General features: G+C 36.4%; 1 protein-coding gene across 7 annotated transcripts in view; it reads right to left on the reverse strand.

Moving 5' to 3' along the window:
• Positions 1 to 24,080, reverse strand: part of LOC123525669 (epidermal growth factor receptor substrate 15-like 1) — a 74,539-nt gene that overhangs the window by 46,792 nt on the left and 3,667 nt on the right. For all 7 annotated transcript variants that reach the window (XM_053538989.1, XM_053538986.1, XM_053538984.1 and 4 more), the window contains exons 3-11: positions 22,640 to 22,729; positions 21,289 to 21,432; positions 20,234 to 20,299; positions 16,982 to 17,065; positions 14,897 to 14,998; positions 13,035 to 13,241; positions 12,174 to 12,331; positions 9,661 to 9,838; positions 5,449 to 5,546 (exon numbers count right to left, since the gene is read on the reverse strand). In XM_053538989.1, coding sequence (XP_053394964.1) covers positions 5,449 to 5,546; positions 9,661 to 9,838; positions 12,174 to 12,331; positions 13,035 to 13,241; positions 14,897 to 14,998; positions 16,982 to 17,065; positions 20,234 to 20,299; positions 21,289 to 21,432; positions 22,640 to 22,729 — 1,127 coding nt within the window. The remainder of the gene's footprint in view (positions 1 to 5,448; positions 5,547 to 9,660; positions 9,839 to 12,173; positions 12,332 to 13,034; positions 13,242 to 14,896; positions 14,999 to 16,981; positions 17,066 to 20,233; positions 20,300 to 21,288; positions 21,433 to 22,639; positions 22,730 to 24,080) is intronic.

Consider the following 24,080-nt stretch of genomic DNA (forward strand, 5'->3'; position numbering starts at 1 on the left):
TTATTGACAATGATTGTGTACTTGAAAATTTTGCATTTCTTTAAATTAACAATAGACATGACATTAATTTTTGTACATTAAATAATATACACACTTTCACAAGTTCTCATGAAAACATCATGTTGATATGATAAATGTTACTTCTGTTTTATTCTGTTTCTGTGTTTTCATAAAATAAATATGATATAATATATAGTCACTTTTGATACATAAAAAATACATGAAATAGATCAAACATTTTTTCTAATAAAACTAGATCCACATGTATCATAATGGGTTCTATTTTCTATCTGTTTCCATACTGGGGTCATGGTACATTTTATCATCAACAAGGCAGTCTGAAAGACAGCTAAATCCCCCGCCACTGCTATGGATAGTGAAAGGGTAAACCTTTGATTTTAGCTGTGACCTTGAACTGACATGGCTGACTCATGAATTCTGCAAAACGTCTTGATGAGGTGATCATTTGACCCAAGTTTCATGAAAATCCTTCAAGGGGTTTAGGAGATACAGAGCTGAAACCTTTGACCTTCAGTTGTGACCTTGACCTTGAGTTGACATGGCTGACTCATGAGTTCTTGATGAGGTGATCATTTGACCCAAGTTTGATGAAAATCCTTCAAGGGGTTTAGGAGATACAGAGTGGACACAAAATGGAAGGCTCAAACCTTCAACCCTTAGTTGTGACCTTGACCTTGAGCTGGCATGGTTGACTCATAATTTCTGCACATCGTTTTGATGAGGTAATCAATTTACCCAAGTTTTATAAAATTCCTTCAAGGGATTTAGGAGATATAGAGCGGACACGAAATGGAAGGCTCAAACCTTTGACCTTCAGTTGTGACCTTGACCTTGAGCCGACATGGCTGACTCATAAGTTCTGCACATCGCCTTGATGAGGTGATCGTTTGACCCAAGTTTGATGAAAATCCTTCAAGGAGTTTAGGAGATATACAGCGGACACAAAATGGAAGGCTCAAACCTTTGACCCTAAGTTGTGACCTTGACCTTGAGCCGGCATGACTGACTCAGGGGTTCTGCACATCGTCTTGATGAGGTGATCATTTGACCCAAGTTTGATAAAATTTCTTCAAGGGGTTTAGGAGATATAGAGCAGACACAAAATGGAAGGCTCAAAACCTCTGACCTTGAGTTGTGACCTTGACCTTGAGCCGACAAGGCTGACTCACAATTTCTGCACATCGTTTTGATGAGGTGATCATTTGACCCAAGTTTCATGAAAATCCTTCAAGGAGTTTAGAAGAAATAGAGCAGACACAAAATGGAAGGCTCAGAACCTTTGACCCTAAGTTGTGACCTTGACCTTGAGCCGGCATGGCTGACTCATGGGTTCTGCACATCGTCTTGATGAGGTGATCATTTGACCCAAGTTTTATAAAATTCCTTCAAGGGGTTTATGAGATATAGAGCGGACACAAAATGGCAGGCTCAAACCTTTGACCTTGAGTTGTGACCTTGATTGACCTTGAACCGACAAGGCTGACTCATAGGTTCTGCACATCGTCTTGGTGAGGTGATCATTTGACCCAAGTTTCATGAAAATCCTTCAAGGGGTTTAGGAGATATGGACCGGACACGATTTTGTTACGGACGGAAGGACGGACGCAGACCATTCCTATAATCCCTCCGCCACGACAGGGATTAACAAAGATTTAGCAGTATATTTATTTATTTTGTTAGGTTTAACGTTGCACCAACACAATTATAGGTCATATGGCGACTTTCCAGCTTTGATGGTAAAGGAAGACCCCAGGTGCCCGTCCATGCATTATTTCATCACGAGCGGGCACCTGGGTAGAATAACCGACCTTCCGTTAGCCAGCTGGATGGTTTCCTCACATGAAGAATTCAATGCCCAAATGTTCCCAAATTTGACCATTTTTAAAAACAAAGTTTCCTAATAATTAGCTTTCATATCTGAAAAGCAGTTAAATGTCTTGTTTGCATTCACATTCTGAAAGGAGTTAGGTCCCCTGAAAAAACAACACTCCTGCATTTATTTCTAATCAGCAGTTAAAATCGTTGCTTCTGTGCAACTAAATCATGCATCAAATTAGAATTAATTCATAGCCGATGTCTCACCCATTAACAGACGATAAGTTCACCATTTAATGCAACTAAACTTATTGACAAGCTGATATTTTTCCCAATCAAGAATACAATGCTTGATTTGTTAAAATGGATTTAAATTATAAATATGCATAGAGCATTTTGCCTTTCAAAAATCATTTATTATTCATAACACATATTGATTAGATAAAACTTACTATCAGACTGGTTATCAATAGTACTTAACTTTTTATATATTTGAAACACCATCTTAAATATTCAGCCATTACAAAATGACAGTAATTTAAGTATTGTTTTTCTGTCAGAAAAAATGAAAATATCTTGAATGTATCTGTATATAAACAATTAAGAATTGCTTTTCTTACAGTAGTGTATGAATTTAAACAGTTATCCATATATAAGCCACACCATGAGAACCAACATTAGTGCATCTGAGACCAGCATGGATCTAGACCAGCCTGCGCATCCGTGCAGTCTGGTCAGGATCCATGCTGTTTGCTAACAGTTTCTCTAATTGCAATAGACTTTGAAAGCAAACAGCATGGATCCTGACAAGACTGCACAGATGTGCAGGCTGGTCTGGATCCATGCTGGTCGCAATTTATGCACTATGTTGGTCTTCTCATGGTGCGGCTCATATGCAGTTCATTATAACATCATTTACAGCAAGTTATCCAACACCTGGTGCAGAAATACAAGTTTTGCTAACACCATTGAAAACACCAGAAACCCCTTTAGGTATACAAGAATTATGTTTACAGAAAACTGAATTTGCCTTATGGGACCACCTTATCTTAAGCAGCCATTCAGCAAACTTCCCAAAACAAGAGCTGTCTCAGGTTGTCTTCAAGAGGTGTTTGGTTATTCATTTAAACATGATTTGCCTACTGAAACAAGGTACATAATGCTACAGAATTAAAGCAACAAATGCTTAAATATCAAATTTCCAACAAGAAATACTGCACAAATAGCAACTACATCGACTACTTTATACAATTATACAGAATTAATGGTACCCGTTATGATCTACTATGTTACTAACCTTATCTTTAATTCCTATGGGAGCACCTGACCTGCTAACCTTATCTATACGTAATACTACAGTAATTCAATTGTTATTATTCAGCTGACTTATTCACCAAGAGCTTGTTTTTGTTTACCATAGGTAATATACATTTGTATATTTGCTAAATAAATGCTGGATCTAAATCATTTGTCAGCATACGTCTGAACCTGTCCTAGCAGTCATCTGAATTAAGCAGCCATGTCCCTTCAGCAGCAAGAAACCTTACTTTTCTAACTGACTTCTAGTTCTTATTTCATCTTGTCTCAAGCAGCCACCTGCCTTTAACAGCCAGACTGTGTCATTCCCTAGACTAGATGCTAAATACAGGTTGGTTTGTTTTGGGTTTAACATCATTTTTCAACAGTATTTCAATTATGTAATGGCGGGCAATTAGCCTAACCAGTGTTCCTGGATTCTGTACCAGTACAAACCTTTTCTCCACAAATAACTGCTAACTTTGCAACATGAATGATCAGGATCAGAGGAGGAGGACTAATGATTTCAGACACAACGTCTTTCATCAAATCGTCAAGGTGAATATACGCCTCACCCGGAGCAGAATTCACAACCCCGAGATCCGTAGATCTGTGCTCTCCATATTGAGCTAAGCAGGCAGGTAAATACAGGTTTGACTGAAGCAGCAAATCCTTAGTCTAACTGCAGCGCTACAATTTGTTTCCTTGTTTTTGGATGTAGCACTGTTTTTTAACAGTATTTCAGTTATGTAACATTGGGCAGTTAACCTAACCAGTGTTCCTGTATTCCGGGTCAGTACTAAAATGTTCTCCCTTTGTCCACAAGAATCTGAGGTGGTGGATGAATGATTTATGAAACGATGTCTTTTATCAATTGTCACAGAGAATCTATGTTTTGTCCAGATTCTGAACTCACAACCTCTTGATCTGCTCATCTCCACTTTCCTTATTGAGCTCATCGATCAGACGACAAACCAGGATACATCAAAGAATGTTAAAATATACATATCCTAGTCAGTAAATCATTCATTTGCTCATCTAAGAAATTACAGTACCTAGAACTACTAATGTATCTGTTGTGAATTTATTAATACATTACAAATAATACCTCTGCTTTTGACAAGTGTGCATTTTTTTAAGCTGGGTACCGCTGATTTTGTAATATAATCATCCAGATCTATGAATGGCACCATTAGAGTGGAAGGAGACTGAAAACCCATATAATATACTAGTGGGTGCAAATACTAATGGCATTATGGCAATAACAGATTACCCATGCAGTTGCAAGTCGGAGCCCCAAGGTCAGTTCGACAGATATACATACAGAGGTCAAAATGTGACCAGAGAAAAAGAAGATAACACCTGTTTAATAACACTGTTCAACATTTTTTCCCTTCTTTTCAGCTTTCAACAAGAACATGAAATATTGTTATCATTTTCTGAGAACGTTTTGAAGGATCTGATTGGACAAATTTTTTGCATCTCCCATAAATCAATTAAGCAGAGTGCTTTTAAACTATAGCGATATTCTATGTACATCTAATCCACTGAATGTGCTGATTTCACCACAAGTAGTTTCAACAATATCTAATTGAAGCAAGACAGTCAGACAAATCACTGGATTATTTTCCAATATAAACCTGTTTCTCTGCGAAAAACAGATGAGACGAAAACCTGTCGGCGACAAATATGACAGAGTATCAATATCTAAGCTTTTATAAGCAAGCAGTTGCTTGAAAAGAAGTGCTTCACAGCATTTAATATGTAAGACATGTCAAGTTAAAAGAAATTAAGAGAATTATAAGACTTTTAAATCGTTATAATCTGAAAACTGGCAGTAATACACCACTTAAATCCTTCTTGTTAAATCATTACCACCATACAATTGAAATTTAAGACAATTAAGTGCAAATGAATCCTAAGTAAAGACTTTCCTTCAACTGTATGAAATGAATATTTCTGGATTAAGTGCAGGTAACTTACAACTTACACACATCAATCACCGGTGGAGAACAATAACATCAGTTAAGTTGTTAGAAGTCTACAGGTACAGGGCATATTTATCACAGAAAAAAAACAACTTTTGCATGCAAGGTTATTTGTGCATATAATATATAAAAGCATGACATAAAAAAAAAAAACTTTTGCATGCAAGGTTATTTGTGCATATAATATATAAAAGCATGACATAAAAAAAAACAAAAACTTTTGCATGCAAGGTTATTTGTGCATATAATATATAAAAGCATGACATAAAAAAAAAAACTTTTGCATGCAAGGCTATCTGTGCATATGATATATAAAAGCATGACATACTTTTTAATGTCATCTATTTCTTTCTGTATCATGTCCAGTTCTTTGATGGCAGAGAAATCTGCAACATGTCCATATGGTCCTGCACTGGTTACACCATCCTGAAAAATAAACAGTACACAACAATTAAATATATATACTTAAGGTAGCGGACCTCAAATGAAATTTGGCAAATAATGTATTACCTGTTAGTGATTTCAGCATGATCTAGTTTTTACAGAAAGCCATGTTTGCTGTGAGCTGCATTTAGGTCCGAAGAATGCAGTTTTGCCCAACAAGACAAAGTTATTGCCGCATGTCATTACCTTAATTCTACCTCAGTTTAGTTTAAGACTAAGTTTCTACATCAGAGGGTATGAAAATGGTTGGGGTAGTCTACTTTCATGCCAGCTTATGTATAAAATAGGCTTCAAACAGGCAAATTCAATTAATTGTTACCCCTGCCAAAGGATACTACAGACATTATTAAAACAAAATCAGACTTATAGTTACGTTTTTTCTTAAAAAACAGTTCAGGGAAGAAAACAGTCAAGTACATCAGGCAAGTGAGGAGACATCTCTTGTTAAACATATGCCAGTAAATACAGACAATGGCACAAAATATCAATTAGACTGGACAGACAAGAAATTACGGTTTCTAATAGACTGAAGGGCAATAAATCAGTATCGGGTGTTATCAGGTAGATCCTGACTCGATTCTGCAACAAAAGCTGTCAGATGAGACACTGTGTCTACTATTTCATGCATGAAAGTGTAACAGAGTATATCTGAGGAAACTAAAAGCTATCACTGGAGTAATTAATACCCCCCAGATGTGAATGGTCTAAATATAAAAAGGACATAATTAATGGAATTTGTTTGTCAAAGTAATTCACCTTGTGTCATATAATTAGAGTGATAATGAACAACAAACATTTCAAGTTTGAAACAAATCCACCAGGTAATGAGGTAATAATAGAGTTAAAAAGTGAGTATGCCCCAAATCTTGACCAACCTGTGAGATGCGGAAGACTACGCCTTGGCAAGTTGCAAAGCTCTCTATATACTTTGTATAGTCCAGCTTAAAGCATTTACAGAATGACAAACACGTTAACAAAATAGATTGTTTCTAACTAAAATCAGGGGCAATAACTCTGGTAATATGGAGTTGATTTTCACAACATTTGCATAATGGAAGATGCCTAGTGAATACAAACACTTAAGCTAAACATCACTTCATATGAATACCCATGAGTAAGATCTGGGTGTGGAAAGACAGACTGACAGACAAAAGAACATCACAAAAGCTTACACTTGATGGGCTTCAGTCCACTCAGTGCAGGGTGACAAGTGTTGTGTAAATGTTGCACCACACACAATCTAGGTCATATGGCAACTTTCCAGCTTTAATGGTAGAGGAAGACCCCATGTGCCCCTCCATGCATTATTTCATCACATGCGGGTGCCTGGGTAGAACCACCCACCTTCCATAAGCCAACTTGATGGCTTCCTCACTTTAGAAATTCAATTCCCCAAATGGAGCTCAAACCCACATTGGTGAGAGGGAAGAGACTGGAAGTCAGCAACCTTAACCACTTGGCCAATGAGGGGTAACAAATGATTCAATGTTTCAAATTTCACTGTCATTTCTTTATTTTCATCTTTACTTCAAAAGTCTCATTTTGTTAAACAAGAGGGTCATCATGACCCTGGATCGCTCACCTGAGTAATATGAGCTACATGTTTCAAAGTGATGATAAAATATTAAGAAAGTCAGCAGGTCATATTCATGGTCACTGAAATTCAGTTTTACGATTGGTGTGCAAAATTGTGTATGTCATCAAAATTTCAAGGCTGTATCTTAAAAAAACAGAAAGTAGGTCAGTAGGTCAAGGTCACAGTCAAGTGACATCATATTACTTGGGGTCATCAGGTAACTATTATTAAACAGTCTTGGAAATAGGATCAAATGATTTTTTAAGTACTTTTTCCTATATAACTCACATAGTAACTAAGTGACCCCAGGGCGGGGCCTCTTTTAACCCTAGGGGCATAATTTGAACAATTTTGGTAGAGGACTACTAGACAATGCATCATACCAAATATCAAAAGCATAGGTCGTATGGTTTCAGACAAGAAGATTTTTTGAAGTTTTTTTCCTATATAAGTCTACATAGGACCCCAAGGGCAGGGTCTCTATTCACCCCAGGGGTACAATTTGAACAATTTTGGTTGAGGGCCATAAGACAATACTACAAACTAAATATCAAAGGTCTAAGTGTTGTGGTTTCAGAAAAGAAGATTTTTAAACTTTTTTTCATATGTAAGTCTATGTAAAACTTGGGACCCCAGGGCGGGGCCATATTTGACCCTAGCGGGATAATTTGAACATTCTTGGTAGAGGATCACTAAATGATGCTACATACAACATATCAAAGCCCTAGGCCGTGTGGTTTTGTACAAGAAAATTTTCGAAGTTTTCCCTATATAAGTCTATATAAACCATGTGACCCCCAGGGTGGGGCCATATTTGACCCTAGAGGGATAATTTGAACAATCTTGGTTGAGGACCACTAAATGATGCTACATACAAAATATCAAAGCCCTAGGCCTTGTGGTTTTGTACAAGAAGATTTTCAAAGTTTTCCCTATATGAGTCTATATAAACCATGTGACCCCCGGGGTGGGGGCCATATTTGACCCTAGGGGGATAATTTGAACAATCTTGGTAGAGGACCACTAAATGATGCTACATACCAAATATCAAAGCCCTAGGCCATGTGGTTTTGTACAAGAAGATTTTCAAAGTTTTCCCTATATAAGTCTATATAAACCATGTGACCCCCAGGGCGGGGCCATATTTGACCCTAGGGGGATAATTTGAACAATTTTGGTAGAGGATCACTAGATGATGCTACACACCAGATATCAAAGCCCTAGGCCTTGTGGTTTTGGACAAGAAGATTTTTAAAGTTTTACCTTTCGGTTGCCATGGCAACCAGAGTTCTGCATGGAATTCAATTCTTTGAACAATTTTGAAAGGGGACCATCCAAGGACCATTCCTGTGAAGTTTGGTGTAATTCTGCCCAGTGGTTTTCAAGAAGAAGATTGTTTTAGAAAATGTTGACGGACACACGACGCACACCACACGACGGACATTGAGTGGTCACAATAGCTCACCATGAGCCTTTGGCTCAGGTGAGCTAAAAACAGTTCAGACATGCTGGTATATATATTCCAATAACCCATCCTTCAAACAGTAACACTCCTAAGACTGAAAAAATAAAACAATAAAACATAGCCTAAACGGGCCTGAAAACTGTACTCTCTACATGCATTTGATCACATTTACCACTTGAATCAATGTTAAATGATGTATTACCAAACTTATATAACAAGTAAGGATTCCTGAAAACAAATGGATTTCTACACCTCTACAATATTATTCTGCAGTCTATTTACAGTTTGTTTTATGTCTGCACGTTTTAGACTACTTTAGACAAGCCCACTACCAACATACATTCTAGAAAGTGAATAGTTAATAGTTAAGTGGGCTAAGTAGTAGTGAAGAGGTACAGAGTTAGAGTTCTCATCTGTAGGTGATTGGTTTGAATCTCAGTGATGGAAGAATTTGACTGCCACCTCCACAACCTCTAACAATTTAATTTAGGCATGTGTAATTTTTAACAAGAATGATGTCAACATGGTATGACACATGACCCCTGAAAATGCTTGATAAAAAAATAAAGTCCACAACCAGGCCAACACTCAAGAAAAAAAAATAATCCGACACCAAAGTCTCAAAACTTTTTGCATGTCCACCTCATGCTGATGTATCCAAACTCTCATTTCAGTTGGATAGAAATGTAGGAGAAGTTGAGTACAAAATGTTCTGAGGCAGTTATAATATATCAAAGCAAATAAAAGGGCCATCACTCCAGCAGTAATTGTCGGACATGAAAGTGCCAGAATTATGAGAATGTCCACTTCATGTTGATGAAATATACCAAGTTTCATTTCAGTTGGACTGAAACTTTAGAAGGAGTTGAGTACAAAACAAAGTGTGATGGATTGACTGATGGACAGTTCAAGCACTGTATGCCTCCCAGGTCTTCTATATTACGGACATGGAAATCCAAAGAGCAGTTACTTGTTAGAATATCCCTCCAGTTCATGTTAATCAAATAGATTTAAACTTGAGAAGATGTGTAAGAAAGACAGGAATATTAACTTACAGCAACACCAAAGGCAGCCGTATCTGCCGCCCCACCCATCCTCATGCTGGGTGGGATGAGTTCAGTGGTCAGCTGGGGTGGAGGGTCTATCCCCTTCAACTTCTGCTGCATCAGATGCATCGCTAAGGCAAACTGATCAGAGTTCAACTTCCCAATACCTTTCATGTCACACAGGTTCCTGTAGGAAAAATACACAAGTCTGTAACATGATATACTGTAAAAGTACTGAAATCAGAAACCTTTTATGTCTGATGCAGGTTCCTATGGGCAATATACAGGTAAATACTTGTCTGTAAACCATACCTTTATCTAAACAACTGAAAATCTAAAAACAGATCAAATTTCCCTTTAAAGTGCTTTTTATCTCCTGCACATTCCTGTGGGTAAATAATTCTACATTCACATCAACTGTAAAATGGATCAGAATTCAGCTCTGTTGGTAAAAGGAATGCCAGTAAATAATATCAAACTGCAAAACTAACAAGACCTACATATATTTTATGTAAAACATGTTCCTGAGGGCAAAACAGTCTGTATGATATCAGCCATAAAAGTACTGAAACCCTTACAACTGGAATCTGGCTTTCAAAAACAGGTTCGTGCAGGAAAAAACAGGCCTGTAAGTCACAAGACTGTAAGTCATTAAATTTGTTTGTTTGTTTTGTTAGGTTTAACGATGCACCAACACAATTACAGGTTGTAATGGCTTTGATGGCGGAGGAAGACGTCAGGTGCCCCTCCATGCATTATTTCATCATGAGTTGGCAGAACCACCGACCTTCCGTAAGCCAGCTGGATGGCTTCCTCACATGAAAAATTCAATGCCCCAAGTGAGGCTCGAACCCACATTGATGAGGGCCAAGTGATTTGAAGTCAGCTACCTTAACCACTCGGCCACGGAGGCTTCAGACCTGTAAATCATATCTGTTGTAAAACTGCTGAAAATCTATAAATTATTCCAAAGACTTATCAGGTCTCACAGGTTCCTGTAGGCAAAATGCAAGTCTGTAAGTTATAGCTAATGCAGAGGAATTGAAAATTTGTCCAAGAAATAGACAAAAACATTATTGGCAGACTACCAAATGCTTCAGAAATCAAATTACATATAGAAAATTATCTTCTGCAAATGTTACTTTAAGGAACAAAATCTCTGCCTAGGGTCAGACATTCCTGCCTCTTAAATAATTAAACAAGCTTCAATATAAGAAACTGAATTACAGTCTCATTTTCACAATCTGGCAGACTCATTTTGTTTTCTTATCATTTCCTTTACTCAGAAGCTATTTATAGTAACATCAATGCAAGATTTACTGGTTGTTCAACCAGTTTAGAGATGAAATAAGTATAACCTGTGAAGTCTATTCTTACCAGTTTGGCAGTTATACTGAATTTTAAGTAGGCAAGAACTGGTTACTGTGAAATCATTAATATTCGTGGGGGGCTAATTTTCGTGGATTTCGTGGTTGGGTCAATCTACGAAATTTAATCCCAACGAACACGTAAAATTCCCATTCATTTTATGTTCAAAAGTTTAAATCCATGAATTCATATCCCCACGAAATTGCCGTTTAGACCACAACCACGAAATTTCGTGCCCATGAAATTAAATGATTTTACAGTATTTTGATTAACTGGTTAAGAATAGAATTTTATCAAACAGTTAACTGGTCACTAAAATTTACAGATGACATCCCTACAGCTAATCATTTATTTAATTTAAATCCATAAAGTGGTTGACAGGATAACCGAACATACAGCATCTAAATCACACCTGATTTGGGAAATTTAACTCTGACCCCAACTGTACATTCAAATACTCACAAATAAAACAGAAACTGACAAACATAAGAAAATATCATCTTTTACAGGTCTTAGACATAATACAGCTTATCAACTTGCACAATGAATATTAAACATAACTGGCATAATATGCATAAAATTTGAATTACTGAGAAATAATAAATACTAAACATGTGTTACAGCTATAAAATAATAATGAAACACAAAGAGAAAACAAACAGCTGCAAGAACAGACATATGTCTTCTTACCAAAATGGTATAATTTATTTATTTTGTTGGTTTTTACGTCGCACCTACACAATTATAGGTCATATGGCGACTTTCCAGCTTTTTATGTCGGAGGAAGACCCCAGGTGCCCCTCCGTGCAATATTTCATCAAGAGCAGTCATTTTATATATACTGTACACATTAAATTATATGAATGCAATAGTTTATTAATACAAGTCCCAGTAAACAGACTGTCTTTAGCTTTAAAGTCTTTATGATATATATTATTACATGACTCCTTATATAAATCAACAGTCCATAGTTTGTGCTATACGCCAGTCCACATAACATTTTACTGGGTTATCATAAAAATTTGAAGAAAATAATTATGAAAATGCATTCCTGATGTCATGTAATTTAACACTTATTGAACAACTTGTTTTGACTATTGGGCAGCAAGCCATTCAATAAGCAGACAATGATAATAAATTAATGAGTAACATACCAGATATGCGCCAGCACATTATTCTGTAACCCACTCTGTAGAAATATATCCCTGATCTCTTGTCCGGACACAAATCCATCCATGTCAAGGTCGGCCTTGCGGAACATTATATCATAATTGCTTTTCTCTGCTGGAGTCACCACCCATACGTCTTTACTCTTAAAATTCAAAATATCATTTCGATGAAAATAAAAATAGATTTCATAAAATAATATACCACAGCTTGTTTATGATTCAACAGGGCTTTATACAGTGACAATCCTTAATCTTTACCCTGCTAAATTTCTAAAATGGACTGGTCTATCATTTAATTTTGGCAGAACCATTTATCATTCAAAGGGGTGTTTTGAAAATTTATTAACAAATAAGATCAAGATCAGCATGCATGGCAAAGGCAGAATCACTTGCCTCCTGTAGGCTAAAGCGTTATTTCACAGGCAAAAAAAGAGTATGTGGGTTTATTTGGCAAATAATTAGTCAACTCATTTTAAAACAGATTTTTGTTTGCATGCAACTTGCAACCTGCAACAAACGTCAACAGCTCTATAAGATGGACAAGTATTGCTTATTCACAAGAACAGCAACATCTTGTTAATTCTGAAACTGGTTTTTTTTGTGGTTTGACTTGATAAATAAAAGTCTGTACTATTCGATTTGATTTTAATGAAATTTTCACAGAAAGTAGATATAATACATAGGTAATAATTATTATGATAATAGCTACTTAAAAAGATCCAGCTGAAATAAGTGCTGCATTTCTTTCTCACTCATGTGAATTTGATTTTCTGTAAAAAAAAAGCATGGCTGTAAGCAGAAACCTTCACTTACATTTAAGAAATAAGCATTCAAGAGTTGTCTTACCCTGAGTGACGGGGAGTCAGACCTTCCAGTGGGTGTATTCCGACCACTGCCAGGCCCTCCCAATCCAGCAAGTACGGGGACAGCTCCTGGTAACGAAGGCATCGCCCCTCCTGGTGCTGCCTTCCGCTTCGATGGTGGAACTAAGTTAAGAGGTAGGGTCGGGGGTAATGGTTCTTTTGCCATTCCTTTATGCACTAAATGCATTGCCTGAATAAACAAAGATAAATTTATGAAAAATCAAATTTGTTTGAAACAGTTTTAATTTTTATTTTCTGATCATAATAATTTCTTTTCAAAACAGATAACATGCCTATGCACAATCTTCCTAAGTTCATCAACCACTTTGTTCTTACAATTCACATTTAAAGGGTAAGTGAAAATACTAATTTCATCAAGTTTAATAAACCTGAAAAAAAACCCTGGAAATGTGCACCTTATAATCATTATACTTGAGGCTCATACAGGGTACCTGAGACAAAATTCAAGTACTTTATGATGGACTATTTTTGCTAAATCTTAGTCGGACAATTGTTTAAAAAAAAACAACAAAAAAACCATAGAAAAAGAAATACCATATTTCTTTTCAAGTTACTTTTGTTATTTTCTATGACTTTTTACAATTTATTCTTTTCCAAAAGCACACTGCTGACAAAACATTTTTATGCCCCCGAAGGGAGGCATATAGTTTTTGAACCGTCTGTCGGTCTGTCAGTCTGTCTGTCCGCAATTTTCGTGTCCGGTCCATATCTTTGTCATCGATGGACGGATTTTCAAATAACTTGGCATGAATGTGTACCACAGTAAGACGACGTGTCGCGCGCAAGACCCAGGCCTGTAGCTCAAAGGTCAAGGTCACACTTAGACATTAAAGGATAGTGCATTGATGGGCGTGTCCGGTCTATATCTTTGTCATCGATGGATGGATTTTCAAATAACTTGGCATGAATGTGTACCACAGTAAGACGACGTGTCGCGCGCAAGACCCAGGTCCGTAGCTCAAAGGTCAAGGTCACACTTAGACGTTAAAGGATAGTGAATTGATGGGCGTGTCCGGTCCATATCTTTGTCATCGATGGATGGATTTTCAAATAACTTGGCATGAATGTGTACCACAGTAAGACGACGTGTCGCACGCAAGATCCAGGTCCGTAGCTCAAAGGTCAAGGTCACACTTGGACATTAAAGGTCATTTTTCATGATAGTGCATTGATGGGCGTGTCCGGTCCATATCATTGTCATTCATGCATGGATTTTAAAATAACTACGCATGAATGTGTGACACAGTAAGACGACGTGTCGCGCGCAAGACCCAGCTCCGTAGGTCAAAGGTCCTAAACTCTAACATCGGCCATAACTATTCATTCAAAGTGCCATCGGGGCATGTGTCATCTTATGGAGACAGCTCTTGTTTCAAGGAATTTTGGGTGAAATTCAACCAGTTTTATTCAACCTTAAAGTACCTTTTTTTCACATTACTGTGGTAAAAATTTACGTAATCCCTGTATCTAATTCATGTCCAGAACTCATAGTGATTTCTGGCCTTTTAGCTGACCATGTTTGTTTGATTGGTAGATCTGCTGGTAACATTTGTGATACATGTACTATGATATCGTCTCATTTTGAAGACATAAATTTTTGCAGTTTATGCTAGAACAGCTAGTTCGGGGGGGGGGAATTTCAATTTGAGGATTTCAATTCTTGAAGGTAAAAAATTCACATATTCATTGGTATTAAATTTAATGATGCTATACCATCACTTCTGGATTATCAAACATGCACAAGTAACTAAAAATGGCACATTTCTATATTTTCCATTTCTATTTTAGAAATTCTAATAAATGAAAGCTTTAAGAGAAGGTTACCAAAGCAAATTCATCCCGGTCTAAATAACCATCTTTGTCAATGTCACTAAGTTCCCAGATACGTCCCAAAATATCCATTGGCAGCTTGGAATTCAGCAATACCTGCAACAAAACAAAGAGTATAAATGCAGTGTTTCTACGGAAACTTCTTTACACATGTATATGCAAATATGCTGTTTTGCTGCGTATTCACATACAATTTTAGTCTATTTGATACATAATCATAAATGCATCAATATTAAATACAGATGAAACCTCAACCTAAAGATCAACTTAACCCTTACCATGCTGAATTTCTGTAATGAACTTGTCCATCTTTCAATTTGGACAGCTGTTAAAAGGGGTGCTTACAAAAAAAGATACTGACTGAATGGCAAACAGTGTAGATCTTGATCAGACTGCACATATGTGCAGTCTGATCAAAATCTACACTGGTTGCAAAGGCAGAATCAATCGTGTCTAGCATGATAAGAGTTAAGGGTAGGGGATTATTTCAAAAAATAATTTGGTGATATGTTTTGAACTTTCTTTTTCTTTGCATACAACTTCTGTTTAATTGCTCTCTTTTAATAAAACAAATATTGTTGTGTACATTTATCTGCTGACTATCTCTGGCTAAAGTTTTGCTATTCCATTCAAGCCGTAATATATGTAATTGCAAACACAACAGGCATATAAGACAAAGAATTAATGTCAGCCATTCCATCACTTTTGTTTTTGTCTAACACCACAATGAAACCACTATAAGTCATAAGGTGACTTCACAGCTTTTGATGGCAGACAGTGACCCTAGGGGCCACTTTGGGAATTATTTCAGTCAACAGCAGGCACCTACTTAGAATCTCCAACCTTCCTTAAGTGAGCTGGATGGCTTCCTCATAGCAAAGAATTCTACAACTCAGGTCTGAACCCACAGCAGTGAGAAGCATGTGAATCAGAGTCAGCAACCTTAACCTTTAGCATGCTAGATAAATTGTCGTCTGCTGGAAATGTCGTCTGCTAAAATTGTAAAGTTCATTCAATTTGCTCCAAAATTGGAAGAAATATTGTCAGAGTAGCAGACAGCTTGGAACCTGATCAGACGCCGATTTAATCGGCGTCTGATCTGGTTCCAAGCTGTTTGCAAAGGCTGTTAAATTCGCCTGCAGCAGGCTAAGGGTTAACCACCCCGTCACTGAGGCTGCCATTCTAATACATGTATAACACTACAATTTACATGGCATACCTAATTGCTCAGGTATGAATGAAAACGACTGCACTGTTCTATCAACAATCATTGTTCAATCAGGAAATGGGAAACTATGTCGGATATGTTTGTTTTATTTTCATTCTTTAAGGCAGTGGAGCTATATTGATAATCTGTCAACTACATTTTCATTGTATACATTTTCGGCATTCTCCAAGTTTTTAGAAAAGCCATGTGCGCATTCAGCTGCATTTACATCCAAAGAATCCTGATTGGCATGACGTTTGTATGTAATCACACAAAAGTTTCCCAGTGTTATTACGGGTCACCTACCTTAACACAACTTTTTCAATTTCAGATATGAAACCAAGTTGCTCTAATCTAACAAGTGTTCCTGAATTCTTTAACAATACCAAATTGTTTGCTGTAACAGAAAATTTCCCAAAATGCATCAGAAGTGGAAGACATCTGCTATAAGTGACTGACAAATTCCCAACATGGAAAGGTGGAGGAGAATGTTTACTGCAAGTAACTGTCAATTTCTCCCATATGCAGCAGTGGTGGAGGATGCTTGCTGTCAGTTACTGACTCTTTCGTCACATGTCTGACAGGTGAAGGATCTTTGCTGTATAAAGTTACTAACAATATCCGAATATGCATCAGAGGTGGAGAACACTTGCTGTCACTAACTGACAATGTCCCCACATGCAACAGAGGCGGAGGACAAATATCTATTGTATTTGCTCAAATTATCACAGTCAATGTATATATGACCTAGGCATAAAACTCATAATGTCTTGATTCAGAATCTTGTGCTCTACCTTACGGATCAACTCAGTGCTGGAATGGCACACAAATTTTTACTGAGAAGTAGACTGTCTGACATACATATGACTTACAGGTTTAACTTTGTCTCCAGCAAGGAGGTTATTGACTGGGTGCAGGCTGTCAAACACTTGATCATACTTGACTTTTTCATTTGCCTGAAAATAAAATGAAAAATATAATTTATAATACATCTTAAACATTCCCAATGGGATGCCATACATATAGAATACACAGATGAAAATAAAATCAAACTGAAGAAAATCTTGTGTTCAATTTATCAAGAATGATTCATCTAATGTAGGCTCTTGCAGCAAAAATACAAAAAATAAACACTGAAGGGAAATTGTATTACAGCAAATGAAAGATATTCTTACATTGTATGTCCTTTACAATTTCATGCTTAGAAGCCCAAGATTTACAGAGGTTTACTTTACAAATTGTTATAGGTGGTGGGGATGTCCAATTATATCCACGCTTGTTTTGTTTGGTTTAGAGTTAAACTGTCAATGCTCGGGTCATATGGTGACTTTTTAAGATTTTTATGGTGGAGCAGACCTCAAGTGTCCCTCTAGGCATTGTTTCAAGCCTGGGCTAGCCCATGGGTAGAACTATGGTCCTTCGGTAAGCCAGTTCTATGGCTTCCTGTTCCAAATAAAGAATTCTATTACCAAAATAACCGTAGTTTGTTTGTTTGTTTTGGGTTTAACGCCGTTTTTCAACAGTATTTCAGTCATGTAACGGCAGAAACCCAGATCACTGAATGGCAAGTGATATTAAAGGGAAAGACAACGTTGATCTTACGTCAATTTCGTCAGCTTGGATTTCTTAAATCATTTAAAGAAGTGAAAGAATTTTCAAAATCAGAGTAAAAATGAGAGAGTTATGAGCATTTAAATATTTTGTCAAAGTGGCAGCCATTTTGTTTCCATGGCAACAAAAAACAAAATGGCTGATTTACTAAATTTTTAGGAACACATTTGAACTGTATTTACTTATTTCTGTTAAATCATTTCTTTACTTTTTCCAGCTATAATTAAAGAAATTATCAAGTTTTACACCTTACTCTCAAGAAACATGAAAATTAATCTATTTAAAAGGTTATTTGCTAAATAAAAAATTCAACAGTGTGTAAATGACATCATAAACACACTAAAATGACTGCCTCCATGATCAGCCATTTTCTAAAATTTCAAACTGCCATATCTTTTTCAATATTAAGTCTGATTCTAAAAATTCTTTCAGCGTTATGAAATGAGTGAGAGTGGCTTTCATATAGAATTAACTTATTGTCAGGCCTTTCTTACCCTTTAAGATGCCAACCTTAACATCTCGACCACAGGGGCCCAATATTTATGTTAACAATGTTACTAGAAATGTACAAGTACAATACTTGTACAGCACAATTTTCATAAAGCAGACAATTCTAAAACTGACATTTCTTTTGATGTACACAGGCTGCTTCTTGCTGAAAAAGCTGGTCTAGTGGGCACAAAAATATTTGCGTTGGTAGAGGCATCTCACCTTCAGAGGTGTCTAAATACATGCTAGTATACCAGTTCTATTTATAAAGCTGTATTTCATGGCTTATTTTGGATTTTGGTATATTTGAAGAAAACACTTTTGTGTATAATGGCTGCTTTAGTCATGGCACCAATACCCTGAAAACCTGCTTAATCATTCACATGTATGTGAAATCATTAATATTCGTGGGGGACTTATTTTCGTGGATTTCGTGGTTGAGTCAATCCACGAAATTTAATCCCAACAAACAAGTAAAATTCCGATTCATTTTATATTCAAAAGTTGAAATCCACGAATTCATGTCCCCGCGAAATTGCCGTTTTGACCAAAACCACGAAATTTCATGCCCACGAAATTTAATGATTTCACAGTATGTATTCTTTATAGCTATCTCAACATGATACACAACTTCAATAACTTCAATGTTCTCCAGCCTTTTTACCCTTATATCTTCTATGTTTGGATAATTTGGAAGTAAATCCGAGATAACTCGAGCATTTTGCTGACCACCCCTCTTGCTCCTCTAGCAGCTTCAAGCAATCATTGTTTTATTGTAGTTGTAACTGCATAAGTAAACAAGAGCTGTCTGATGACAGCGCGCTCGACTATTCGAAGAATTGATTGAAGAATGGGGTCAAAATATTTCCACGGATATTCAGACAAAGAAATAAATAGATTAGACAAACAAGTTCCTGTATTACTTTGATTCGATAAGTCTTGCACTAAATGGCAATATATGAGCCAATTTCAAAGTCCAAAAAGGGCCATAATTCAGTCAAAATAGTTATTGTACTGTTTGCCTACAGATGGAAACATAATGATAAAACAAGTGTTCAAAGTTAAAAAAGCCATAATTAGTTCAAATAGTTTGAACAAACATGACTTGTATGAAAACAGAACCAATTTCAAAGTCCAAAAAGGCCATAATTCAGCCAAAATAGATGACAGAGTTATGTTCTCTTTCCTACAGATAGAGACTATTATACGTACCAAGTGATAAAAGTTTCAAAGCCATATGTCAAACACTTTACAAAAAATATGAACTGGTATGAAAAACTTAACCAAGATTTCTAAGTCAAAAGGGGCCATAATTCAGCCAAAATCTTGATGAAGTTATGTACACTTGCCTATAACCGGACATGGTGATGGTAAACAGGTGTTGAAAGTTTCAAAGCTTTATCTCAAAAGACTTTGTCAAAATATGAACTGGTACGAAATATTAACCCAGATTTCTAAGTCAAAAAGGGCCATAATTCAGCCAAAATCCTTGATGGAGTTATGTACTCTTGCCTATAACTGGACATGGTGATGGTAAACAAGTGTTGAAAGTTTCAAAGCTTTATCTCAAAAGACTTTGTCTAAATATGAACTGGTACGAAAAACTTGACCAAGATTTCTAAGTCAAAAGGGGCCATAATTCAGCCAAAATCCCTGATGGAGTTATGTACTCTTGCCTATAACTGGACATGGTGATGTTAAACAAGTGTTGAAAGTTTCAAAGCTTTATCTTAAAAGACTTTGTCAAAATATGAACTGGTACGAAAAACTTAACCATGATTTCTAAGTCAAAAGGGGCCATAATTCAGCCAAAATCCTTGATGGAGTTATGTACTCTTGCCTATAACTGGCCATGATGATGGTAAACAAGTGTTGAAAGTTTCAAAGCTTTATCTCAAAAGACTTTGTCAAAATGTGGACTGGTACGAAAAACTTAACCAAGGTGTGACGCCGACGCCGACGCCGTGGTGAGTAGGATAGCTCTACTTATTCTTCGAATAGTCGAGCTAAAAACAAAATCTTACAGACAAAGCCCACGGTACTCCAGCTGCCCCTGCTGCTTCTCCTTCTGGTGCTAGCTGATAAGGACCCTGTAATGAACAAAACAACAACATCAACAATTTACAGAAAGTCTACAAAACGTGAATGTACCACAAAATCAGGAAGACGCAATTGTCTGGTGATTTAACATTATATTTCTCACAAAAAAAACACCAGTAAAACCAGGTTTAAGTCCACTAGTGATCATCATAATCACATGTATTAGTAGTCTTTGTCCAACTGTGAAGTCATTAATATGCATTCATAGGGGACTAATTTTGGTGGAATTTGCAGTTGAGTCAGCCCAAAATATTTCTCATAAAATTTAAATCCACATATTCATATCCCTACGAAAAAGCCATTTTAGGCAAAACCATGAAATTTGTGCCCATGAAATGGAACGATCTGAATTAAGTGCAAATGAATAAGAACATAAATGAAACAAAATCAATTAAATACATATTCTTCATTTTTATCTCTCAAAACTACCATCCTTTTTTAATATGGTAAACTATCAAAATCAAATCTAAAAACTACACTGACCTGATACGGTTTACTAGTACAGCTGAACTAGCCTAAATGGACACCTGCCTAAAGCTGCAAGTCAGCTGAATTTCCTATAAAATGATATTTTGTTCTCATTTTAACTTAGGTAACTACCTGCCTTAATCCTTACCATGCTGGACATGACTGATTCTGCCTTTGGGACCTGTGTAGACCATGATCAGCCTGCACATCCATGCAGTCTGATCATAGTCTGCACTGTTCACTATTCAGTCAGTAAATTTTCAGTAAACACCCCTTCAAATGATAAATGGTACTGCCCAAATTGGAAGATGGACCAGTCCATTATAGGGTTAATCAGCCTGATTCTGCTGCTCTCTTGACTGGCTGCTTAATACAGGTTTGACTGTATCTATACAAAACAACTGACTTTAATAATATGTCCATACATTGTTCTAAAAAGCAAACCATTCAACCCCCTATTGCTAACATCTTTCTCCCCCCCCCCCCCCCCCCCCAACAAAAAGGTACATACAAGGTTTGGTTGTGGGGCATCTACTGTCAGTTTGGCTGGACTAGGGTCCTGGCCACTCTGTGCTAGAGCTATGAGCTTAAGAGCCACAAAGAATCCATTCTTCTCCAAGTACCCTTTACCATGCGGGTCAGACATGTCCCAGATCTGAAATAAATAAATATTTATTTTAGTTACATACTCATGTTTAAACTCGGTTTAGATATACTAAAACCTGTAACATAAATACATGTATGTTTTATACTGACATTTAATTTCAAATAAGAATGTGTGATGTCACTTCTGACATCACTTCAACATCTACTGTCATGATATAGACTGATAAAAAGCTAATCCCACTTGACATTATCAATTTTTACATGGGCAATGGTATAATAATTGAATAGGAAGATGGTTAAATAAAGGATTTATAGTAAAATAATTATTGTTTACAATTAAAAGGCAGAATCAATCACCACACTAATGAGTAGTGCATCAGTTCTGTTCCCAGAAATCCACTCTAAAGTGGAACCTTCTTAAAGTGGATTCTCTCTAAAGTGGAACCTTCTAAAGTGGATTTCCTCTCAAGTGAAACCCCATTAAAGTAGAATTCTTTGAAAGTGAAATCCCTCTAAAGTGGAATCCCTCTTTCACAGAACCCTTTGTAGAAGAACCTATGAAAGAAGAAAACACTTCTGACCTCTGTCTAAATTGAACAGCTGTTAACTCCACAGTGAGTTCACTCTACTGAAATTATTAATAAACTTCATTAAATGGGAATTTCTCAAAACTTCTCCTTAATAGCTGCCCTTCTAACCATGACGTCGTTGGGTTCAAATTAAGGCAGATACAACAGACGACGGACGGTGAGTGATCACAACAGCTCACCCCAAGCACTTTGTGCTCAGTTGAGCTAATAAGTACAATATTCTAAACAAACTTTTCCTTTGATTTGACTGGGTGACCTAGTTTTTGACCCCATATGACCCAGTTTTGAACTTGTCATAATCTTCAAGATAAACATTCTGACCAAGATTCATGAAGATAGGGTCATAAATGTGGCCTCTAGGGTTTCAACAAGCTTTTCCTTTAATCTGACCTGGTGACCTAGTTTTTGACCCCACATGACCCAGTTTCAAACTTGGTCTAGAGATCATCAAGTAAACATTCTGTGCAAGTGTGTGTCAAATCAAAGCAAAAATGAAACCTCTATATGGCTGAAAGGGTCAAAATAGAAAATTGTGCCCCTTTCAGGGACAGTAACTCTATCATTCCTGATAAACGCCTGATAAACACCTGATGAAAGAAAGTTTTAACATCCTCCACCACTAGATGACCACGACAGTATAAAACACCAATCATTATAACTACATACCTGTGACAAAACATTGTCTTTCAGTCCAGATTTCTTCATAAAATTTGCAGCATCGAGGGCACCAAGACTGCCAGTATTGTTTGGATCAGCCTAAAATTATTATCAAAATTAAGTTAATTTTCTTGGGAAGGTTTACTGTATTAAAGAGTTACTCAGTAATATTGTATCAAACAGATTCTGAAAAACAACTTGAGCAGATGGCTTGCATGCTGAATGATTTAGTTCATTAATGAGTTGTATATTATAAATAAAATGTTAGTAGTCAAATAGTATATAATTATCAATAATTAATTGAAGTCACTTTATTTCAACATTAAAACAATTTAAGTCTTTTGTTGAAATACACTTTTGGTAAGCAAAGCTGCTAACTGTTCTGAACAAAATATTTCATGTAAAAATTAGTGTTGTTAATGATCTTGCATTATCTGATCAATGGTTTTCCTCCAGAATTTATTTGTTTAATTAAATCTGGTGTGTTTTGACTTATATTTGGAGAATGGAGATATCTTTATTTTTTTAAGCATCTTGAAACCTTCACTTTTTACTGAAAGGATGTTACCATGTACATGTAAGTCTTATCATTTATCAAAGAAAACATTAGATATTTTCTTTTAAATGTCTTAAATCAAAGGGGGTCCTACCACTTCTTATCAGCTCCACTGCCACAGTGCTTGGATAAAATCCAGAGGATAATCCAAATAAATTACGAAAAAGTTCTCTGAACAATGGTGTAAGTACTTAGTAGGAGGGGTTAAATCCGAAATAAAACACATGTTTAAAACTTCATGTGCTGAAGAACAATCCTGCAAAGAATCACTCCTCTGTGTGACAAAAATTTTTAAGCTCTTAAAGCATATTTCTGACAAAGTCAAGGGCCATAACTCAGGTCTTGCAGAGTGAAATCCCAAACAAAATTCCAGGTGAACAAATTCATATACTGAATAATATTCATATTATAAATGCTTTCATCAGTCTGGGTCAAATAACTTTTGAAAAACATGTGACATAGTTTCAGGCCCTTTAAGCATATTTTTGACAAAGTCAAGGCCCATAACTCAAGTCTGGCAGAGTGAATTCCGAACAAAAACATAGGTGCAGTAAACTCAGTATACGCAAATTCAGATGGATGGATGGGACAGGCAGACAGACATATGAACAAGGGCAAATCTAAGTGCCCCCATCATCTTGGGATGCACAAGAACTGAAACAGAAATGATGGTATTTTTCATTTCTTCAATATTCAGTTTTAGTCTGCTGTAAACTGATGCTGTTTTTACAATGCCCATACTCGGTAGACTGATTTGACAGTCCAATTCATGTGGCAATATCTTAATTATAAATAAATTTTGACACACAACTCAATTTATCGTGATTGAGCAAGTTTTCTGCAGAAAAATACTGAAAACTAGAAAATGCTTTTGTAAAAAAGCGCATGTCTCCC

Source organism: Mercenaria mercenaria, chromosome 3 (genome assembly GCF_021730395.1).
Source record: "Mercenaria mercenaria strain notata chromosome 3, MADL_Memer_1, whole genome shotgun sequence".
Classification (NCBI taxonomy): Eukaryota; Metazoa; Mollusca; class Bivalvia; order Venerida; family Veneridae; genus Mercenaria; species Mercenaria mercenaria.